Consider the following 23,160-nt stretch of genomic DNA (forward strand, 5'->3'; position numbering starts at 1 on the left):
ATAGGGTCCTTGCCCGAAGGGCAAGGACCCCTGCTTGCTGCAGCAAGTAGGGGTCCTCGGACCCTAATAAATATATAATCCAATGTAATATATAGCAAGTATAATATAATATAGTATTACATGAATAATAAATATATATGATAAATAGTTCAGACTATGGAGACTAGTGTGCGTTCAACTGACTCAGGAACTCAAACACTTAAAATGATTTCAGCAGTTTTGAAGACGCATCAAATTCCAACTGAATCTGAACTCGTCTTATTTTTCAAAGTCAAACTTAAACTCCTTTAAATGTCTACATCTCATGTTCTCGTGACGCTTCATCTCCTTTTCCTTCTTAGAACTGACTTCAGCTCATTTCACTACTTCATGTTTGGTACTTACTCCCATACAAAGTGTAAAAATGCATTCTGGTTGAGTACCGTCGTACAAGAATCAGTCCATCAGAGGGAATCAGATATTGGATGCCGTATGAAGCTAGAACCGAATTTCCATGTGACTTCTTCCAACAAGACTGACTCAATTGTGACGTTCGAGGACCATCGGGGAATAACAGCGTTTCTGCTGCCATTTGAGATAACACAGCTGTATTCAAATGACTACAGCTATGAAATAGGAGGCTAACAACTGCAAGCTCTACATGCAGCTGCTCAACATGCACATCACACACAAAACCTTAATTAAATGGTAAGTGAAAGTGACATCTCGAACCTCTCACCAGAACCACAGGATTTGGAATCAAGTGTCTCTCTGTGGATTTCATGCCTGTGGCTAAAGTGTAGCGTCTAATGCCAGAAATTCCAAATTGAGAACTGCAAAAACATATATTTTTTTTTACTAACTCCAAGGTCTAGCTATCCAGTAAATTACAAGAAAATGCATTCACATTTCAGAGGCGTCCTTCCAGCAAATAGGCAGACAGATGAGTTGTATATATTCCTAAATATACATTTATTCTGACTTCTACCAGAAAAGATCAATATGGACCCAAATCTAGGACTTTTTTTTTTTCCAGTCGTTGCATATCAATAGTAGCTGCAGGGAATAATAATGGATGAAACCACCCACATGAGACATTATAGGCTGAACCAGTGGTGACTAGTTTACTATTAAATCAGGTACAACAAGCCAATGCAGCTCAAATACAACTGTCCTGCAATGATTGCTATCTTTGTGAAACTTACTAGTATTTTAGAGCCATGCTGATTCAACTGTTTGGTTATTTTGGAGGCAGCTCTGAATATTACTGAGAGAACATTTTGTCCACCTCCACCGTATTAGGTGAGGCTGCAGTTTCCAAATATTAGAAACTACAAACTCCAAAACCTTTCGCTAACGCATACAGATTGTGATTTTTGTGAAAAAATCATTCACATCAGGAGAGTTCTCACTTATTGTGTTCATACCGAAAAGCCATTAAGCTGTAGCTCGTATATTTTTATCTGATTCAAGCATTTGTGCTACAGATTGTATGCAGCAGTGACTCCCGTAATAAGGGGCGATACAACTACGACCAGCTACAGCCAGACTGTGTAAGCTGACCTCTCAGATAGGCTAAGTGCCACTGGAGCAGAGCCAGACTTAAACAGCGTCCAGGCAGATGGTCGAGCCAGCCAGACAGGACACACAAACACATTCCTCCAGCAGACGCAGAGTGATTGAGACAACCTGTGGTGTCGCCACCTGTTTTAGCGCACTTCACAATTAAACCGTATTCACAAGCCTCTCTCTCTCCTCGCCGCAATGACTCACTTTCCCAGCATCCCTCGAGCAGCACTCAGTGAGATCATTCATCATTAAGTGCGAAAAAGGAGCTCAAATCGTCCTCTTTCTTTCCTGTCCTCGGTTATTACATTCGCGCCACGTCTCCATCTCCCTCCCAATTATAAATCTCTCTTCCCGCTATACTTTCTAACGCACACCTCCGAGCCTCCAAGGGCTGCTGCAAAGAGGGCCTAAAGAATCGTAATGGAGGGATTTGACAACTTCTGACAACACACGGGTTGATTTTGTGCAGCCTGAAAACACATGGCATGACTCAAACATGCATGTGAACATCACGGGGTGAGATATTGATCATTTACTTGCTGCTGTTTGACGTAAGTCCACCTTAGACTCAGCAGTGATTCACTCTATCACACACACACACATTTCCTTTTTGTGTTTTAGCATCTCTAAAACAGGCGTACAGATAGTGGCTCATAATGGCTGTTTATCCCATTTTCTAAGAAATACTTTGTAAATGCTTCGGACCAACTCAAAATAGAAAAGTCATTCTATCAGATTTTCCTGCATGCTGTATTGCCCTTTTCTTGCCATTTCAATAAATGTTATTTTGAATTTAACTCACAGACGATATGAAAAAACATAACAAATGAAAAAATCCAGGTGACTGTGATTGGTAGTAGAGATTACAAAACGCATAATACCTTGATGTAGTGGTCTAGCCGTGGGTAGACTCTCATTATTCCCAGGAGCGCAGACAGAAACGTCCTGTGGGGGAACGAGGTAGTGACCATATGTGTGACTTCGGGAAAGGAAAAGACATTAAAACCAGATGTCTCATAGCGCTTCAGAAGCTCCTCGTCGGCCTTGTTTTCTCCTTCGCTCAGAATGCTGCCGACAGCACAGCGGCAAAGCGTTCCAGGTACCTAGACACAAGGGCGAAATTAACGAATAAATAAAGATATATGATGAAATGCAGCATCGATATAACAACAACATAATCTGATGGATAAATCAGATAGAGGGGGGACTCGCGCTCATTAGTCTTATCAGCATTTGACCTTTCTCTCTTTTTCTCATTACAGTGATTCCAAAAATTATTACCGTCTCCAATATAGTCAGACAGAAAAGTGCAGCCAAAACAAAAATGCTTCCTGGCCATTATAGGGGGGATAAAAAGCTAATGCCAATTAGTGTTTTTCTGCAGGAACTGATTGCATATAAACACTATATTGTTTATCGTCTTGATTCAGATGAATTTTCATGCCACAATCTTGCTGAAAAAAGGGAAATGCCAGCGCAGAGTGAGGTGTCTGACTGTGAGGCAAATGCATGCATTAAATAAGCAATGAGAGGTTAGCAGAAAAAAAACAATAAAAATCTCCTTGTGATGTTAGCCAGGTGACAAAGTTAAAGAGAAAATACACTCATTAATCTGCTCTAATTGGAGCATTTGGCAGCACAGCAATTATTGCTCCTTCCTTCATTTGAGAACCCCGGTGCCCATTAAAAAAAAGAAGAAAAGGGAGACACTCTTTACAAATGAACACTCCTGGGACAGCCGGGACTTTCTCCCCACTGAGCTGAGCTGAGCACCACTGAAGGCTCATGTAATAAATAAGCTGGAATCCTCCAATTTGTTCCTAAACCTATCAATGGAAAGCCTCGAGCACAGTTATTGTGCCTGAGAAGTCTTTTTTCCCTCCTCTGTTCATCAACACGCAAGGCCAGTGACGGGTAGAGGTTCACAGTGCACCGCAGCGCAGGATAATTTATCACATTTAAACTTTGAACGTACACAGAATCCTGGAAGAAGAGGAAAAGCTGCAGAGGTTTCTGACCAGAATTTTTTTTTTTTTGGTGTAAGTCAATGAAAGACATTCATCCTCGTCCAAAGATTACTATGAATACAGTGTACGAATGCACATAAATCTCCCCCAGTACATTATATGAATGTCAACATCAGTGTTTAATATCAGCTCATACAGCTTTACGTGACTCTGTGACATGTTGTCATGGGGTCCACTGTTTTTATCTTCGTAATGAGGAAAGCCAGCATCTACCAAAGAGACTTTATGAATTCCACTATAAAGTTCCACCTCTATACTCTGTTTGAGCACGGTTGTGAGAAAATAAACACTTGTGTCCAATATAATCTCTTGCCACTCTGTTTTAGTGATGCATGAACAGACGTCGCTCTGTACAAAAGGATTGTGATGAAATCCAAAGCTTTCCGGCTTTTCAGATGCTTACTTTGCTCTTTTTTGATACTGTTGTTGTCTAGCATGATGCAACAAGCAAATGAAATGAGAACGTGTTTAGTACAGACTGTGCACATTAATAAAAGGGTTTTAGGGAGAATTGTTAAACCTTACCGAGCTCACAAAGGGCAATTTTTTTAAAAAGTCTTAAAGAAGGAAAGGTGATGTTTACCAAATGTCCACAAACCCTGATTAAACCTCTGCTCATCAAACCAAATCAATAACAGTGACTGCTGTTAGAGTCAAGAGGAGAGCCGGGCTGTCAGTGAAGCTGTCAGAACTGAAATAACACAACATGGCAAATGCTTTGTTTAAGAAAATAAAATACAATCATGTTTGTTCCAGATGGATGCTAAACATCCAGTTAATGGTCTGACTGATCTTACTGTAACACATCTTGGGAACTTTACACATGAGGATATTTTTTGACGCTTTGGTTGAGGGCTCGCAGTCGGGAGTCTGAGCCAAGTGGATTTATTAACCATCACAGGGCTCCAAGTTGGGAGTCCAGAACAAAGAAGCAGCGCCGAAAGCACAAGCCTCTGTCCACAGGCTTTGTTTTGCCCCTCAGCACTCATCAAGACACAAGTGTGCTGCCTTTTGATGTTTCTTCAATGCACTGACAGCTCGTCTGAAGGAAAAAGTTCCTAAATTCAACTCAAGGAATCTCGTCTTCTTATGTCTTCGCTGCACATCAGCTGAAGCGGCTTTGGTGAGGCAACGGGGAAAGGAGCGCCTACTGTCTTCTACAGCATACAAAGCATTTTTCTGCTCAGATTCTGCAAGGCTTACATTTTAAATGTTTTAATAAGGCTTCCTGAGAGGGCAAGCAGTAGAGAGATTTCATCATCCACCAAAAAAAAAAGGCCAGCATTCGGACTGATAGGCATTTCCTGACCGGCCCCTCCTCCAGCTGCCGTTCCCACAGCTTTCATCATGTTGTGACACAAACATGAGTCCCTGAAGACGGGACACGTGTCGCTTCACCGCTGTTTCACTTGTCATCCAGCTTTTTATTTAGACAATCTGTGTCTCAAGGACTGCAAACCCTGACCCCAATTGCATACTTGGAATATCAAGTTTGACAGAATACTATATGATCTACCCCCCCTGTTCCCTCCCTCTGACGTTCTGCTGGCCTCAGAAGCGGGGAGCTGCAGGGTAGAGGTGATGTGGGTACACTGGGTCAGAGAAACCCCCTGGCGTTGAAACTGTGAAGAGGCTACCGGAGGAGCGAGCGGGGCCCAGAACATGCGCTCACACGGAGCTGCTCCAGCCCCGTATCCATAGCAACCATCTCAGGACCAACTCAAGTTCTCGTTGAGGTCTTTTGCTTCTTCAGAGGAAGTGATTAAAGGAGGTAAAAGTGAAAAAAAACACACACACACAAGAACAGAGGATGAGACTAGCCATGCTGACACTTATCCTCTGTCAGATGCACTTTTGAAAATCCTTCCCACTGCAAATATCAGCGGACAGTGTCTCGCTATTTAGACACCAACGAACTGTTCTGCTATCTGAGAGCACTCTCTGGGGCTCCCGATGCAGGGACTGAGCGGCATCCTGAGGCTCGGACGCTAATGAGCAGAGATCATTACGCCAATTATTCTAACTTAGATCAGGACTTGGCTGTGACTCTGCAGAGGAACTAGGACCCACTGCTAGCCTAATTGCCGGCTTGGGAAAAAAAAAAGAGGATGAGCATAACAAAAGGGTTTTGAAGCGGAGTTGGGAAGAGTCCACCGCTAGCTCTGGTTACATTCCATCAGGTTGCTGCGCATCAAGCCACGGCAGCAGTGTCACTAAAGTCAATACCGTTTAAAGTTGCTTCTGATAATTGGAGATGGAAGCACATTTCAGAGGCAGAAAAACACTGCAACCATTACAGAGCTGAGCGACCCCGACGTAGGTTAGAACAGAGTATATTTGACTCAATACGTCCATGTTAACACTTCCTCTAAAATGAATGAGAGGAAAGACTCATTAATTGGAGCCAAATGAGACACTGAAAGCTCATTTCACTCAGCTACAACTGCTCGTTTGTACTGTACATACACTTTTTGCCAGTTAGTTAGGTACACACAGCTATAACTACTGTGTCATACAACAGCCTCGTAATGAATCTTTGCTGTATGAATGCCATGATATTCACTCACAGGTGTACCAAATAAACTACCAGCTGGGTGTGTATTCAAATAAGTGTGTTGATAAATTAAGAGTACATTTTGAATATTATTTAGAACGCTCACATTTACCCCCTAAATAAATCCCACACAAACACACAATGATATCTGGTTTACATAAAAAAGCAGCAAATTAATGAGAAGCGGGAGCCACATAATGTTGGCTATGATAATAATGTTAAAATACTTTACTTGAATATTAAAACTGTCATAATTTGATTTTCTGCTCATTTTAGCTCCTAATGTACAATGACATGTCTTCAATTTTTTTTAACCTTGTTATAATATTATATTAGATATTATTATAACATATATTAGATCCAGATATGCAAACATTTCTTTATTTAGTTGCTTTTGGTTTTTGGATCCTGAAGAAACGCTTCGTCATCTTGTTTGTACTACTGCTGTATGTACAGCAAAATGACAATCAACCTGATTTGATTTGATTTTTTACAGACAATATCTAATTTTCTACGTGTTGCAGCTCGACACAGCAGCTATTTCTTGTAGCTGGAGGTCAACAGTTTGCAGGCATCACATTGTACATTCAGTATAAGCTACAGCAGATGTACATTTCTTAAGGTCAAATCCGTCCTGCCCCCGTTTCCCTGCCCCTGTTACCTGAACCTCCAGAACCTCTGCACTGCAAGAGTGCAATAAATTCTGACAAACCATCTCGAGGTGCTTCTCCCTGTTTCATTCCTTCTCTGGTCTGTCAGAGCCTAATAAAAATACAACTCATGCTGGACTCACTTCAAGATGTGGGAACAAGCACCGCATGATTTCGGAGACCCCAGAGGGTGCGCAGTATTAGGTATCAGGAAAACAGATCCAGCCGATATTATTTCCTGCTGCTTATGAGAACTGAGATTTTTGGGTTGGATGAGTTCACACGAGGAACAACTGAGAACGGAGGAAAACATCTCAAAGAGAGAGAGAAAGAGAGAGATCCAACTGCCTAATTGTGTTGCCAGCAGCACTGGGGTGGCAGAAAAGGAGACAAAAGCTTCAGTCACACTCCGATAAGTGTTTGTGAATGTGACTGAATGCGACATAAGCTCACCCTGTTTGACCCTTGATCTTTATGGAACTCCTCTTCCTTGAATTCATCGTCATTTCTGTAACTGTTATTTCAAAGCGCCTCCTTTTTCCTTTTTTTTTTTTTTTTAACGCTGGCATTGTTCCCCATGACACTTAGTGTTTACAACACTGTCACAGCTCAGCTCCTTTCAGTCAGAGCAGCAATAATGCCAAGGTATTACACGACTAGATGCTGACAAGCCAGCACTAACGAGACAAGCCGGTCAGATGGTGAATTTCAACATGACCAGTCTGGAAAGTTGTTTGACTGATTGGCGGAGGATTACAAAGACAGTTACACAGAGTCAGAAATAGAACACAAATGGCTTCTTTACACTGTGACCCACTAGCATATATAACACGGCCATAATCAGTCACATTTTCATATTGTTATATATAATACTGGGGTATCTGACAGACACTTTCTACATAAGACTACTGCTTACATGATCACATCCATAGTGTAAAACCTGAAAGAAACTGGGATCCGTCTTAATAACGTGTTGTGAAAATGCAATCAGCACCACTATATTAAATGCCAGCAATATGAAAACAACAATATGTCACAGTTAAGTGCTTTGATTCAAAATGCAGTTATTAAAACATAATTATTTCAGAAATGCCAATAACTCCCATAGAACCTAAATAAAGGCTCTGGTTTGGGACATCTCGGGGCCTTAAATGACATCTGAATCCACAAAACACACCACACCCTGACCAGATGTGCTGTGACAATGCTCAGGGGGGAAACACAAAAATCAGTCAATCCCAGGAGTCTCTGCAAAAAGCTCAGGAAAAAAAAAAAAAAAAAGATGAACAGAGTGTCACGACTACACAAAATGCCCCTGAACTGACCATTCGTTGTGAAAAGAGACATTTTTAAGTGAATGAATTGGATAATTTAAACCATCACGCGTCTGATATCTGCTGAGAAGTAAAGAATTAATCATCTAGTTCTTATCCGGCTCTATGAGAAGAGCATCAGCGCCATCTAGCGGTGACATGCACCACCTACTGGTAGTTTATAACACTGATTCTCAGTTAAAATAAATTATCAAAATGCAGAAGAACATGTAAAGTAAACTATTCTATAAAAAGTGCTGTTCGGGTGATGTTTACCTTTTTGGGGTCATCATAAAACACGCCGATAGTTGCGAGTCCTGGGCCAATAGAGCTAGACTCCCTAAAAAGTTGTCCACAGTCTTTGTAGGGTCCTTCTTTGAACTTATAGGCGAATGTGATCTTTTTTATGGGAGGACAGCCGGTTTGCACAATAATGTCACAGAGGAGTCCCGAGTATAAAAGTAGAGCAGCCACAGTTAACAGACTTAACAGGCTAATGAGCACACACAGGCTGAGCCAGTCCGGCATGATAGCTTACCACCAGGCGGAGCAGGCGCCGTTATTTAGCTGCTTTGCGACAACTAAAGCACTGTTTTATTCGTTTAAACGAGATAACATGCTCAAGATAATGTTTTATCGATTTCCACAGGGACTTCAGTTGACATTTGTTTCACTAGGCGACAAAGATAAAGCACTAGGTTGCACATTGCGGACGACTTCCTGGAACGTACCATTTTTTGCCGACTGAAGGGGTGTCGTGTTGCTACCAATACATTTGTAAATATCTCAGAAATAGTTTGTCTTGATGTTAAATGCAGTTTCGTGAATGAATTTTAGTGGGCTTTCAGTTATTTAAGGTAGTGTGAATGTCGACGGTCAAAATTCGCATTGGTCAAATGATAAATATTTTTAAAAAGTACCGTGATTTGGACGCAGTTCGACGCACTAGTGAATAGAGGTCGAATTCACTGAACTTCAGACCACAGATACTTGTGCAAAATTTAAGAAATAATGGTAGTCACTCATACACATTTACTACATCTGTAAAAATAAAATATTTTTATAATTAATAATAATAAATAATGACGTGACTGTACCGCGCACAATGACATGCTACTTCCTTGTTGGTAAATAGCCACATCATAATTTAGAGTTCAGGACATTTTTATTTTAATCTTGTAATTTTTTATTTTATTTTTTACCTTTAATTTTGTATTTTTTTTGCATATTAATAACAATGTCATGAAAACAATGAAAAGCCACAAAACCCTGAGGGCTATATAAGTCCACTCAGGTTTGTGTCCCGCCCTCAGAATAAAGTGAGGGCTGGACTTGAGGCGTAAACTGAACTGATTAAATATAAACTGAGCTGTTTTGCGTGACGCTTTTTCGTCCACTTCCTCCGCAATTGTTAAGAATGGCTGGAAATCTGAAAAGGTTTTACAACCTCACGGCTAAACTGCTGTCTGGAGAAACGTTGAGTTTCTCTGCCATGAAGGGGAAGGTGGTCCTCATTGAAAATGTGGCGTCTCTCTGAGGAACAACAACCAGGGACTACACTCAGATGAACGAGCTTCATTCTCGCTACTCCTCCGAGGGCCTCGTTGTTCTGGGTGTACCCTGCAACCAGTTTGGACATCAGGTAAGCCGTGTGTGTGGTATGTAGAACAAGATCAGATACTCTTTACAGGTCAAAATGTAGGCCTTTTGGGGTCTTTCTATCATTTCAATACAGAAAATATATTAATTATAGTAAAAATAAATGTTATTAAAGATAAACATGTGTGTTTTCCATCAACTTTTAAACTTTATGAGCAACTTAACAGTATTCTTTAACTTCACTAAAATTGCAAAAATCTATAAATGCTCCGCTGCCTCACACCTAAAGGTCAAAATGTGACATACTTCATATAAGCATTGTCAACAAAGTGCACTCAGACTATCAAAACTATTCATATGTAATGGAACGGCATACTACAGTGTTATAATAGTCAGTATGAGTGAATTCCATTCCTGGCACATCAGTGACAGAAGTGGATGTTATAAACATTTGGAATGAAAAGCCCTTTTTTTTTATAACAGATTTTTTTTAAGGTGAATTTGAATTTGTTAAATAACCAGTAACTCATCCATCATATGCAATTAGTAAAGTGAGAGGTGTGTGAAGAGTCCATTTGCAAAAACAGATAACTTCACAAACCTTCAGAAAACCCATTTGTCAATCGTCTACCTGAGACGATATCAATGAAACTTAAGTTATCTCTAATTTTGTCATTTCTGCTGAGTCAAATCCACTCCACTCAACTCAAATTTGATTTATTTATTTTGCTTTTTTTTTTATCCCTTTTTTTCCTCCCTCCCTATATATGTATACTAGCATATATGTATTTATTTATTGTGTGTTTATTCTTATTTTTATTCGTCTCTTAATATTGTTTTGGTGTGGAACAGGTACACAAAGCATTTCACTGCGCGTTACACCGTGTATGACTGTGTTTGTGACAAATAAAGACCTTGAATCCTTGAATCCTTGAACTTCAGTTTGATTGATATTATCGCAAGCAAGCAACAAAAAAAATACATTTTCTGAAAATCTAAAAAAAATGGAGTTATCTATTTTTACAAATGAACTCTTCATATTCATCAACCAAGTGTAGTAAACTAGAAGAAAACAGTAGCATAAATATATTACACTACAAGTACTACCAAACTACACTGAAGTACACTGCTAAGGGAAATATAGTTAAATTGTTGTTCTGATTTTGAGAGTGCATCCACACTTCTGAGACTGATCCACGTTTCTGCATTTTTACAACAGGAGAACTGCAAGAATGATGAAATCCTGAGATCCTTGAAGTATCTCCGTCCAGGGAATGGCTTTGAACCAAAGTTCCACCTCATGGAGAAGGTGGAGGTGAACGGAAAGGATGCCCACCCCCTGTTTGTCTATCTGAAAGAGAAGCTCCCGTTCCCCAGTGATGACGCCATGGCTCTCATGACCGATCCCAAGCTCATCATGTGGAGTCCAGTGTGTAGAAATGACGTATCCTGGAACTTTGAGAAGTTCCTGGTCGGTCCAGACGGGGAGCCTTACAAGCGCTACAGCAGAAATTTCCTCACCAGTGATATTGAGGCAGATATTAAGGAGCTACTTAAGAGGATCAAATAAGATGTGCAGCGACAGTTTACGGGTGTCTGTAAAGAATGTCTGTTATGACCACCCTATCTGGAAAGATTAATCAGCAGATGCATCTGTTTGGGGTATTTTTATCATGCTCCCCAGCTTTACAGTTTCACTCAGTTGCAGCACTCCTACATGAGTGATACGTCCGGTGCCATACACTCTGGCTGATCAGACTGTTTACCCAATGAAGAAACTCCTTGAAACACTTTGAGGGGAGTTTCTGATGAACATGTAAAAGTTTGACTCTACCACTGTGTATAACTTGTATCACAAATGTTCTCATTTGGTAGAATTTAGGAGGAGAAATAAAAATATTTTATCATATAAGGTGCTGCAGTCATTTGTCTAAAACATATACCAACACATATGTTAATTATTACATCGCAAAACATCATAAAAGAATTCAACTCATATTTTCTAGTTGATGTAATGTGAACATATGAATTTAAAAATTCAAGTTCTGATGACTTCTTTCATCTCTCACCCATATGATGCTCCCCATGATGCCAACTCCAATAAAAGCAGGTCAGAATCCAGAACATAAAATAACTATAACTATATACCTGACAAGTTACAAGATTATTGGTAATAAGGGATGTGGGTTGTAGCTACGATAATATGTGTTTAAACGTAATGTGATTTATATTACTGTTGCTTATGACTGGAATCAGTGGCAGCGCTCTGATGCTTCCTGGTGCCGGCAGGTTCATCCCCGACCAGCGCTACGCCGACCTACAACTCGTCCAACATGGCCGGCCAGGAAGATCCAGTGCAAAGAGAGATTCACCAAGACTGGGCGAATCGAGAGTACATAGAAGTAATTACGAGCAGCATCAAAAAAATCGCCGACTTTCTAAACTCCTTTGGTAAGCTTTTCACCATGAATTTCACTGATACGTTCAGCACTGATGTGGATATTTAGACAGACAGAACAAGCTAGCTAGCTGAGCTAGCTGTCCGTCTGTTAGCTAGCATTGATGTTGATGTTTTCAATGGCCACTCCCAGCTAGCTCGTTAGCTTGTCATTGTTGCATTGCAGAGGAATAGTGACATTTTGGTGTCGAATCGCTGTGCATTTTGGTTTGCTTGTGAATTCATGTTAGCTGCCCAACGAGTGTCAAAACATTAGATTAATGTACGAATACTATGTTCGAGTGTTCAGACAGCTAACAGCTAGCTGAGAGGCTAGCGCAGTTGCTAACGCTGGTCTCCTGCGATTAACAAGTTCAGCTGCAGCTCGACCCTGACCGACATAATGTCCAATTATGACATCGTTCATCTTTGTCGAGAGAATGTCATCGTAACTGACTTGTGTAGCTACACTGATCGAAATGACATGGCTGCTGTAACAGCTAAATCCATTTGTGCTCATCAGATATGTCGTGTCGGTCCCGTTTGGCCACCCTCAATGAGAAGTTGACAGCTCTGGAGCGGAGGATTGAATATATCGAGGCAAGAGTAAGTATACGGCGTTCAAGTTTGTTTTAAATAAAAACACTGCCTTCTGTGGTTGCAGAAAACTTGCACATTCCTGCACAATCTGAACAGCTGTCACACTTAAATAACACAGCAAATATATTTATTATTTTGCATTAGCCTTGATTTACTATCCTATACTACAATCTACTATACTATACTATACTATACTATATATATTTACTGTACTATTTGAATTACAACACTTTATTTTTTTAAATATTTTGTCCTTGAAATGTTCTGTTTGTCAGTATTTACTGTTAGGCACCACAACACCCAGCCAAGTTCCTTATATATGAATACCTACTTGAGAATAAAACTGATTCTGATTGTAAGTGATGTACCGATTACATTCATACATGTCTCATTACAGGTGACAAAAGGAGAAACCCTGACCTAGAAGTCATCATGGACATCCATAGCATCCTCAAGCTACCTACTCACTCCCCATCCTGAATTTTTGGATTAAGTGTGATGGACTCCACCCTCCTTTTTTGGGACCATGTGGACCATTTTTTTATATTATATGGCTGAGTTTTGTGTTGTTTTATCTCATGACGCATTTGTATAGAAGATGTGGGTCTGTCTTGGGTGTCAGTGACTCAAGCATCATCAACGTTACAAAACTAAGCTCCATACGTATTGGTTACATAAGAATATTCTGGAGCTCAATTATGGCTCTGGCATCAGCACAAGTTGCCGACCATCTGTGTTGTATACAGCGTCATTACCCAATCAGAGGTTTATCAAAGGGGGAACATTCTTGTGTGCCAAGTTGATCAAGTAATTGTGTTGTCACCTGTATTAAGGACCTGCTTGTACAGTGAACTGTTTGGCGATGTTTCAGAATTTAAATACTGTAATAAATAATTAACAATGAGTGTGTTTCGTGTTGTAACTTCATTTAGTCGTGTTCACTACATATGTTCACATATTGAACTTGATATCTACTTCTTCATTGCTCTGAATACTTTGAGGATACAAGTAGGAACATACAACTAAACATAAGATGAACAATTATTATATACAGATCAACAGGAAACAGTAAATTGTCTGATCACAAATTATTTTTTTATGCTGATCTGGCTGCACATACTGCAAGAGTCATGGACATCAATGCTAAAGTAAACTTGTTCTGAATAATTCATGTCACTACAGTGTTAGATTTATGTGCATATTTCATGAATTATGCACAGTCTGCTTATACTTAGCATGGCAGTGATAAAATATGTGCATACAATTGCACTTTAGGTATACGAGGCTGTTGTGCATTAAGAATAAAAATCCAGATTATGAGTCTCATGTAGAATATTCAGTCCGTGTGAATTGACAGGGGCATGAAACAGCACCACAGTACAGTATGATTGTCAGATTACGATGAAATCTAACAAAACTGAAGCTATTTTCTAAAGCACAAAACGACTACACACTTCCATATGTTAACACAAATATAGCACAAAAACATCCAATAAAATGGCGGATATAAAGCTTGATAAAATTTCGCCCTCAGCCTGGCCTTTCAGGCAGCACTTCAACGCTATATCGCCTACTCTTGCTTCATCTATTATTATTCATATTGCGTGTCTCCTTCTTCAGCTACGCCCAACATCATAACTTGCGACCACAGCAAAACTAGCCCGTAGTGGTGACTCAAAGCTTCTGTAAAGTTAACCGTAAATACAAACAATTTAGGACAACTAAAGACGAAAAGCAGGCGAGAGCAAATGCTGCCTTTAAGGCAAGTGTAGGGATTTAAATAACTCCAATACCCACAATGCACCCCGATATAGAGCAATGCATTCTGGGATAAAGAAGGTCGTCGTAGTTGTTGTGAGAAGTCCTTGAACGTGAGATGAATTTTCTTGCCCACAAATTTTCAAATATCTTTTCGAAAAAATAACAGTGACATTATCATCAAACTTTCACCGGTGAGTTGCTGTTTTTTCAGGCTAGAAACTGAAACTTCCGACAGCTTCTCATCGGCGTCGTGGGGGTTTTCTCATAAGTTATTCTGGTTGCCTTATTTCACCCTGGTTTGCTAACGTTAGCTCGGGGTCCATCTTAACCGTGTACAGGCTTTCTGTTGATTGAGATGATTCGACTGTAGGGAAACTGTTTTGTATGTGAGTTTCTAAACAGCAAGAATCCCAATGCATTTCCTGTTTAATTCTAATATGTTTGCGGTTTTAGAGAACGTGTGAGCGCAGAAGCCACTGAGAAAAATGGGCGCTGATAAAAGGTGAGTGGTCACATTAAGCGCCGGCGCCATAGTAGGTGTGGCTAACATTATGGCAGAGGTATTTTAAGGCAAGCTCTCCAACCAAAGGAGAAAGAAATATGTCAAGTTTCATTCAGAGCATATTTGTAACGCCTGTTTGTAAGTTTCTCTTGTCCTGCATCACATCAGTATAGAATAACATGCATTCTTTGATATGTGTGGTTGTCTTGTATATATGTATATTATATGCACTGGAATACTAGACACAATGTGTAAGTGTTAATAAAATAGATGCACATATGCTAACAGTGTTGATGTCTTTGATCCAATATACTAAAAATGGAGTCCCAACCCTGGAGGAACATGTCAGACTTTTTTTGTATAAAGTTAATCAAATAATTGTTTTGAATGAGCTTGCTAATACAATGGTGGGGCCATATACCGAATACTACCATGCAGTGGGAGATTACCTACTGGTCTATAAGATAAGATAGAACTTTAACAATCAATCCCATAGACTAACTCAAGTGCCAGATGTTGCTCAGGAAAAAATAAGCATTGCATAACATCACCTATGTTTTAACTGTCCTCCCTGAATAGGATTAGCCGGACAGAACGCAGCGGTAGATACGGTTCCGACCAGTCCCGTGACGAATCAGATTGGCGTGACAGACGAGAGAGGGACCAGGAGCGCGAGCACAACATGCGCCGCTGGGGTGAAGAAAGACGTGAGCGTTATGAAGGAGAGCGTCGAGGATCAAGAGACAGCCCAGAGGTATTTATTCTAATCACCAGGGAATTTTAATGGTATCATAATGTGTAAGTAAAAATACTTGGTGACGTTAATCTTTTGTTTTGAAGCAAAGGGAGAGGAAACGACGTAACAGCGACCGATCGGAAGATGGTTATCATTCGGATGGTGACTACCCAGAGCAGGATTACAGAAGAGAGCCAGGAGAGGAGAAGAAGAGCAAGACTATCATGCTCGGGGGTCTGTCTCCTCATGTCACTGAGGATGATGTAAGTAGTAGTGTTCATCTACAGAAACACAACACTTTATGTGCTTATTACCCTCAGTCTGTCAGATGAAATGGCTTTTGAAGGTTGTACATTTTAAATCAAAGTGTTAAAGTACTGTATGTTTGTTGTGTTTTAGATTCGTTTTGCCATAGACCAACTGGAGGGACCCCAGCCAGTGGATGTCAGACTAATGATTAAGAAAAAAGGTGAGAACCAGATGTATGACGGACCCCAGCCTTCCCTCAGTCTTTGACCATAGGGCCAATCTGCTTCCATTCTGACCCATTTTCCCATAGCAGTTAGGGGAGAATTATATCGAATTACTTGCAAAAGGATGTAAAATATTGATTTACAACTTATCATTTCAGTACATTGTGGACCTCTTTCAGGTAAGTAAGAGCAGCAATAGTAGTTGTAGACAAAGTCGATTGGCAGACACACTTTGTTGTTGGGTGTGGTTCAAACAGTGGTATTCAGCAGGGATTTCTTGCTATGGTAAAACTCCTAAGGAGTGGCCTATTGTATACCAAACTGGGCCAGGGTCGTGAAGCAGTTTGTGGAAGACTTTGAATAATATGCCCATGGACTCTTAACTAACACGCCTCCCGTCTATATTTGAATGCTGTCTCTAGGTATAAGCCGTGGTTTCGCCTTCGTGGACTTTTATCACTTGCAAGATGCTACCCGATGGATGGAGACCAATCAGGTTGCTTCACAATCGCCAAGTCTAGTTTTAATCTTGGGGATCTGAAAAAAATAACCCAAAAGGCAACCAGAATGTATTGAATACATAGTGTGGAAAATGTACAGGAAAAAAAAAAAACTAATGGATTGAATACCACAGAGCATCCATTATATTTATGATGTAATGTTCTAAAAGATATTGTGTTTAGATAAGTGTTCAGGCATTGGCATTAAAGCTGCACATTTGACTCGTTTTGTGAGGTCATCTCCTTAAGGAATCTGCATATCAGATAACGAACACAGTATTTTTATCTTGCTGATCAAGACATTATTAGTATTTTCAGAGTTCATTGTAACCTCAGACAATTCTTTTTTGTAAGCCTACCTCTCAGTAGATGGGGATTTTTTAATCTTTTTCTTTTTTTTAAAGTCATTTTCTCCTCTAACTTTTTGTGTGGGAGGCCCATACATGAGTCAAAATGTCTGCTAGGATCACACTGTACACTCTGCTCCAGTTCAACCTGGGCACGCGGTTCCCAAACACTTAAAGAACCTTCTTTACATCATGCCCACATACACATCATGTGCCTGTCTTTAACTCAAAGGCTATCTGTTGGGGGTCCCTCTCCCCCTTCTCTCCCTTCCAACACTGCTTGCTCTATTGATGAGATCAATGCTCACCATGGACACTTGATTGATTTTGTTCTCCTCTTTCAGAAACGTCTAACCATCCAAGGCAAAAGTGTGGACATGCACTACAGTCACCCAAGGAACAAGTATGAAGACTGGCTTTGTGGCACTGTAAGTAAACAATGAGTTGGCTTCACGGTCGCATAATCCAAACAATGCCTTCACAGTACACTGCACACACACATAATGATAGGTCTGTAAGTGACAATTTTTGCAGTCCTGTCAGCTTATTTTGTGGTACACCTAAATGTGGTAAAGGTTAGGTTGTGTCTCAGGTAAGTATGGTTTTGCTGAACCAATATAGATTGCCTGCTCTCTGAGGCAGCACTGTTCAGGGCTTTAGTAGGTGTATAATAAAAATGATGTGAACGGTTACTTGCAGTGTGGCCTGTACAATTTCCGGAGGAGGCTGAAGTGCTTCAGGTGTGGAGCAGCCAAAGCCGGTAAGTAGTTAAATCAACAAGAGGCCACTGACTGCAGACATCCGGGCAGCCTGAGGCAACAGTGCTGGGATGCAAACGTTTTTGTTTTTTGTAGTTGTGGAGACCTAAGATGATATGGATCCATTCTGTCAGATATAGATAAACTGCATAGATGAGAGCATGCATTTTTTTTTATTTCTACTTGACCTAAATCTTACAAAATGGGGGCGCATAACACAATACATGATGTAGTTTACGAAGTAGGCTATCTGATATTCCAAACACATTCTTAGCACAGGGTTTGACATCACTTTATACCTCATTTCCAGTTCTTTGACTACACACTTCTAAAGCTTGTGTTAATACTCTTCTTACTTGTCTGTCATTTTCTCAACAGACTGTGAAGCGAGCAGTAACGCTGGAGTCCCTGAAAGCCAACCCAGTGGAGATTTCTATGGCGACAGTAAGAGCTTGTCTTTTATAGATGCAGTGTTCCACTTTATTGGGAACAAAGCTATCCTTGGTAGGTTGTTCTTTGATATATTCTTTTGTTCTGTGCAGCAATCATCCTGAGGAATATTGCTCCTTTGACCACTGTGGAAGCCATCATGGCCGCCCTGGCACCGTATGCTAATCTTTCATCAAACAACATTCGCCTCATCAAGGACAAGCAGACCGGCCAGAATAGAGGTTTTGCCTTCGTGCAGCTGTCCTCTCCTCTGGTAAAGCACTCTTCAGAACATATAGATGAAAATGTTCTAGCTCACAACGCGTTCATGTCGACACGTCGCTCCAATTGCTTTATTATTCGTTATAACAGGAGGCCTCTCAGCTGCTGACCATCCTACAGGGACTGCAGCCTCCTTTAAAACTGGATGGAAAAACTATTGGGGTGGATTATGCTAAGAGCGCCAGGAAGTGAGTACACCAGTGGATGAAAATATTTACATCTGTATTCGTTATTTCCACAGCTCCTCAGCTCATATGTGTATTCCACAAATCGCCAGTTTTTATTCAGAATAAAGAAAAGAGAGATTCGGTCACACTCAGGTGCGATTAATTGCATATTTTCCCCCTTTTTTTGCCTTTGAATCAGGGACCTGCTGCTACCTGATGGGAATCGTGTCAGTGCCTTTTCTGTAGCCAGCACAGCCATCGCTGCAGCCCAGTGGTCCTCAAGTCAGGTAGGCCCATTTTCCATCAATGTCCTTTTATTTCTTCATCTCCCAGTGTCAGTGTCACATACTCACAATCCACTTTACCTTTTCAGCCACAGCAGAGCTCAGATGGAATGTCAGAGTACAGCTACCTGCAAGAAGGTTATACTCCAATGTCACAGGTTAGTAGGAAAAAACAGTATTTCAGCTTGAAAATTCATTTAGTCCTGATATCTTTAAATATGTTTTCTTAAAATATGAACACAATAGAATAAAATATAGGTCATTAGGTTACTGATGACAGCATTTAATAAGATAAGACATGAGCTTGTGCCTGTATTTTGTAATAATGTAATAAAGTAAGGCATTTTAAAACTGGCATTGAATGATTAACAGGACTACCAGACCTATTACCAACAAGGAGCAGGAACCAGCACCTCTCAGGGAAACGGGATTTTGGGAGGTATGATATGCTTTCACACCCTCTGTAGCAGCTGGCACAGCTACTGATCATTTCTTGTATTAGTTTAGTATTGGAAAAAATTCAAAACAGTTGTTATTTTGTGAGTTGAGGTATTTTCTGTGTCTTCTTTGCAATGGCACACACCTGAAATGACAAGATATTTTAACGTTTCTTGACACTGACGCTGAGGTTCACACTCCTCTGTGTCAACCTGCCTGACATGCAGGTCTTTACAGCACATTGCTGAGATTTGGGAGGTGTGTGTGCCTCAGCTCCTCTTCAACCCTCTGTGATGATTCATTCAGCTGACACGTTTATATTTGTCTTTATAATTCCAGCATAAAGCTGTGTGGACAACAAACACTGCAGTAGTCAAGTAGACAAACCCTGCTTTGACCAGCAGCACACACAGACAGAGATCTTGGCTAGATTCCAGACAATGTCTTTATTTAACTGTTTGCACAGTGGTGTTGAGTTTTAAAATTAACAGTTGTTTGCACCTCCAATTTTAGCTGCCCCAGGTGTAAAGATTGTTCCAACTGCAGTTGGAGTTGTAATATCACAGAATGCCCAGGTCTACCAACCTCATATCATCGCGCAGCCTGCTGTGCAGGTAATGGACACACTTTGGTTCTGTAATTACACAAAAGTAAGCTATGTAAATGAATGTTGCAAGAATCTCTAAATAATCTGTATGTTAATTGTAGGCATTGCCACTTGCCCAGCAGTTGGAGGCGAAGCCCCAAACAGGACACCTTTCAGGCATTGAGGCTGCATCTGTTTCAGCTGCTCCTGTCGCTGCTGCCGGTGTTAACACTGCCAGTACATTAACAGCCTCTGGACAGACAGCGGACACCAGCACTGGTATGAGCACACAAGATCCCTTAATACCTGCTCTACTGAAGTGTGACGCACACAAAGAAACACGGCAATTCTCCTGAGATCACGGTCTTATACAGGATGTTATGTTGTAGTGTTTCCATGGATACAACTTAAAACTACAAGATTCAGTGATATGTTCCTGACTGTTAAGGTTATAAATATACACACATTTATAAATAAGATAACGGTGACTGACCAAATGTGTGGAGCATTTATCTGCCCCTGAGATTTTTCTTTCTTTTTTTTTTTTTTTCTTACTGTCCAAGCTGAGTTGCTTAGAATGAGTTGAAGAGGTGTCGGCCTGAGCACTAACTTCAGTAGAAAAGCGTAATGGAAAGTCAAACTGGCACCGCTCATGGATTTATTAACGATGTAGTGATATCAATAATGAAAAAGCTACTTTAATGACGCTGTGTTTTCTAATTGACAGGTGTCCCGGATACATCCAGCTATCAGTACGACGAGTCGTCTGGCTACTATTATGATCCTCAAACTGGCCTCTACTATGATCCAAGTACACATGTAGGTAGCACGACACAAGGCATGTATGTTTGTGTCGTGTCAGTGAAAGCTGATCATGTGCGTTGGTGTTTCTCCTTTCAGTATTACTACAATTCTCAGACCCAGCAGTATCTGTACTGGGACAGTGAGAAGCAGACGTACGTACCCGCCTCGATGAACGCAAATGACGGCTCTGCACCGACGGGCAGTAAAGAACCTAAAGAAGGAAAGGAGAAAAAGGAGAAGCCCAAAAGCAAGACTGCTCAGCAGGTGTTGTGTTTAAATCCTGCATGAGCACATATTGTCTCTTATGCCTGCAGCAACTTCCTTTTCAAAATATGTTTCGTATTCTTTAACTTCATAATCAAATCTGTTCTTTTCTCTCAGATTGCTAAAGACATGGAGCGCTGGGCTAAAAGTCTCAACAAGCAGAAAGAGAATTTCAAGAGTAGCTTTCAGCCTATTAGTCAAGAAGAGAGGAAGGAGGCAGCTGCTGCTGATGCAGGATACACACTGTTTGAAAAGAAGGTATCACAGCTGGAGTAATAAAATATAACACATTTCTGGTCTGCATGTGTGGTTTTTAGACAGATGTGTCCTAAATGGATTGACTGATTTTTATTTATTTATTTTGATTTTCAGCAGGCAAGTCTAGAAAGACTCATGCCAGAGGTGCTGCGGGTCCCTGAGGAGGAGGCACCAACCAGCTCAGCCGCCACCTCCAAGGTGACTGTTGTACACTTTAGCAGTGTGATGGTAGTTATTGTTAAATACTTAGTCACATTCTGGTCTTACATTTCCTCTGCATGTCCATCCTTGGTGTGGTCAGTGTGGCCTTGTGGCAGCCTACAGTGGAGACAGCGATCCTGAAGAGGGAGGAGCAGAACCTGACGGCAGTGAAATCAGTCAGGACAAGCTGACAGACTGGAAAAAGTTGGCTTGCTTGCTGTGTAGGAGACAGTTTCCCAACAAAGAGAGTCTGGTTCGACACCAGCAGCTCTCCGACCTTCACAAGGTAATCATATTGTCTTGGGCCTAAAATCCAAACAGCCAGTCACGAACAAACAAGATTATGAATTGTTTTGTTGTATTTGTCTCTCCTAGAAAAACCTGGAAGTTCTCCGCAGAACTAAACTGAGTGAAGCCGAGCTGGAGGAGTTGGAGAGAAAAGAGACGGAGGTTGGACTCGATATAGAATCACCCACTTGCTACTGAGTCATTTTCCTCTTAATGTGGCTGCATCTTAAAAACCAAAATGCTTTTTTTTCCCCCCTCCTTTTGGTGAATAGATGAAGTACAGAGACAGAGCAGCTGAGAGGAGAGAAAAATACGGCATCCCAGAACCTCCAGCACCGAAGAAGAAGAAATTTAGCCAACCAGCACCAGTCATGTAAGCAGCTTTGTTTAGTTTACTGCTTAGTGTAAAACGCTGTGGCTCAGTTTAGGTTCATAGAATATTTCCCTTTTTATTGTGCAGAAACTACGAGCAGCCCACGAAAGATGGCCTCAATAGTGACAACATTGGGAACAAAATGCTGCAGGCCATGGGTTGGAAGGAGGGCAAAGGTCTCGGTCGCAACCAGCAGGGCATCACTACACCCATCGAGGTATTTGTCAGGGTGTACCGCTGTATGTCAGCATCAATAACTACATAAAACAAGTTCTAAGCTCTGCGGGTTTCCTCCTCAGGCACAGTTGAGGACAAAGGGAGCTGGTCTCGGCACGAAAGGCACCAACTACACCCTCTCAGCTTCAGACACGTACAAAGACGCAGTCCGCAAAGCCATGTTCGCTCGCTTCACCGAGTTGGAATGAGTCTCCGGCTGAAGCGGTGCAGGCGGAGCTCTGCCGCGTCTGCATCAAGGAAAAGCAAAGACGACGATGAATTTCAGTCCGATCAATGATTATACATGTTGCCATAAAGCAGATAGTAGATGGAAATCTGTAGTAGTGGCATAATGAGATAGTTATTGATATAATTTATAAGTTGTACATATGCACAGTGGATTGACTCTCCTGGTTTACATATTTCTTTTATATTTGTTCTATGGTAATGATTTTTTTTGTCTCGGCATGATGAACAGATTGTACAGTTTATACAAAATCTTGTCTATTTGTACAGAAAATAAATGAAGTGTGACAGGATTTCTGTGCTGGTCTTCGTGATATTTGATTACACACGAGGATATTTGTCAGTTATTTAGGTGTCGGAGAAATAATATGTTTTAATCCCTGATTGAAATGATGTTGCCGTGACATTTTGGAGAGGATAGATCCAGCTGCAGTACCACCACATCTTAATTCACAACTAAATCTGTTGATTGACTTGTGAATAGTGAAGCATGTGTGCACGTACCCAACATCTAACACG

General features: G+C 40.9%; 4 protein-coding genes across 5 annotated transcripts in view; 3 read left to right on the plus strand and 1 right to left on the minus strand.

Annotated features, from left to right (window-relative positions):
- LOC103360364 (testis expressed 264, ER-phagy receptor) overlaps positions 1 to 8,814 on the minus strand; it is a 42,333-nt gene extending 33,519 nt beyond the window's left edge. Inside the window, exons 1-2 of the mRNA XM_008286089.1 lie at positions 8,369 to 8,814; positions 2,430 to 2,651 (exon numbers count right to left, since the gene is read on the minus strand). Of these exons, the coding sequence (XP_008284311.1) occupies positions 2,430 to 2,651; positions 8,369 to 8,620 (474 nt within the window). The 5' untranslated portion in view covers positions 8,621 to 8,814. The remainder of the gene's footprint in view (positions 1 to 2,429; positions 2,652 to 8,368) is intronic.
- On the plus strand, positions 3,124 to 13,632 carry brk1 (BRICK1 subunit of SCAR/WAVE actin nucleating complex). 2 transcript variants are annotated; one of them, XM_008286066.1, is made up of 5 exons: positions 3,124 to 3,134; positions 6,626 to 6,630; positions 12,013 to 12,142; positions 12,652 to 12,734; positions 13,126 to 13,632. In XM_008286066.1, exons 3-5 carry the CDS (start codon positions 12,025 to 12,027, stop codon positions 13,150 to 13,152), a joined length of 228 nt encoding a protein of 75 aa, XP_008284288.1. In that variant the 5' UTR covers positions 3,124 to 3,134; positions 6,626 to 6,630; positions 12,013 to 12,024; the 3' UTR covers positions 13,153 to 13,632. The 2 variants fall into 2 exon arrangements, with proteins under 2 accessions (XP_008284288.1, XP_008284280.1); XM_008286058.1 differs by lacking the exons at positions 3,124 to 3,134; positions 6,626 to 6,630 and adding an exon at positions 11,765 to 11,801 and having other exon boundaries at positions 11,981 to 12,142.
- gpx1a (glutathione peroxidase 1a) lies at positions 9,412 to 11,603 on the plus strand. The gene is given in 2 exon segments (XM_008286077.1): positions 9,412 to 9,734; positions 10,911 to 11,603. Coding segments are annotated over 2 exon segments (576 nt in total). The 5' UTR covers positions 9,412 to 9,509; the 3' UTR covers positions 11,262 to 11,603.
- Positions 13,633 to 14,575: 943 nt separating the features above from the next.
- On the plus strand, positions 14,576 to 22,934 carry rbm5 (RNA binding motif protein 5). The gene is made up of 25 exons (XM_008286101.1): positions 14,576 to 14,680; positions 14,943 to 14,991; positions 15,571 to 15,745; positions 15,832 to 15,990; positions 16,127 to 16,196; positions 16,623 to 16,696; positions 17,392 to 17,475; positions 17,747 to 17,807; positions 18,184 to 18,249; positions 18,348 to 18,508; positions 18,607 to 18,704; positions 18,883 to 18,970; positions 19,057 to 19,125; positions 19,340 to 19,406; positions 19,919 to 20,019; positions 20,114 to 20,270; positions 20,719 to 20,810; positions 20,892 to 21,059; positions 21,177 to 21,317; positions 21,432 to 21,515; positions 21,619 to 21,804; positions 21,894 to 21,968; positions 22,079 to 22,179; positions 22,267 to 22,396; positions 22,479 to 22,934. The coding sequence occupies exons 2-25, from the start codon at positions 14,975 to 14,977 to the stop codon at positions 22,602 to 22,604; spliced, it is 2,550 nt and encodes an 849-aa protein (XP_008284323.1). The 5' UTR covers positions 14,576 to 14,680; positions 14,943 to 14,974; the 3' UTR covers positions 22,605 to 22,934.
- Positions 22,935 to 23,160: the final 226 nt, after the last annotated feature.

Source organism: Stegastes partitus, unplaced genomic scaffold, assembly GCF_000690725.1.
Source record: "Stegastes partitus isolate 25-593 unplaced genomic scaffold, Stegastes_partitus-1.0.2 Scaffold10, whole genome shotgun sequence".
NCBI classification, from domain to species: Eukaryota; Metazoa; Chordata; class Actinopteri; family Pomacentridae; genus Stegastes; species Stegastes partitus.

Bases quoted from the DNA above. Each gene is read 5' to 3' on its own strand.
- rbm5 (XM_008286101.1), top strand. The intron at 18,705-18,882 runs GTGAGTACACCA...CCTTTGAATCAG, and splicing joins TATGCTAAGAGCGCCAGGAA to GGACCTGCTGCTACCTGATG. The intron at 22,180-22,266 runs GTAAGCAGCTTT...TTTATTGTGCAG, and splicing joins AGCCAACCAGCACCAGTCAT to AAACTACGAGCAGCCCACGA.
- brk1 (XM_008286058.1), top strand. From the start codon at position 11,765: ATGATGCTCCCCATGATGCCAACTCCAATAAAAGCAG. The intron at 11,802-11,980 runs GTCAGAATCCAG...TGGTGCCGGCAG, and splicing joins GCCAACTCCAATAAAAGCAG to GTTCATCCCCGACCAGCGCT. The intron at 12,143-12,651 runs GTAAGCTTTTCA...TGTGCTCATCAG, and splicing joins CGACTTTCTAAACTCCTTTG to ATATGTCGTGTCGGTCCCGT.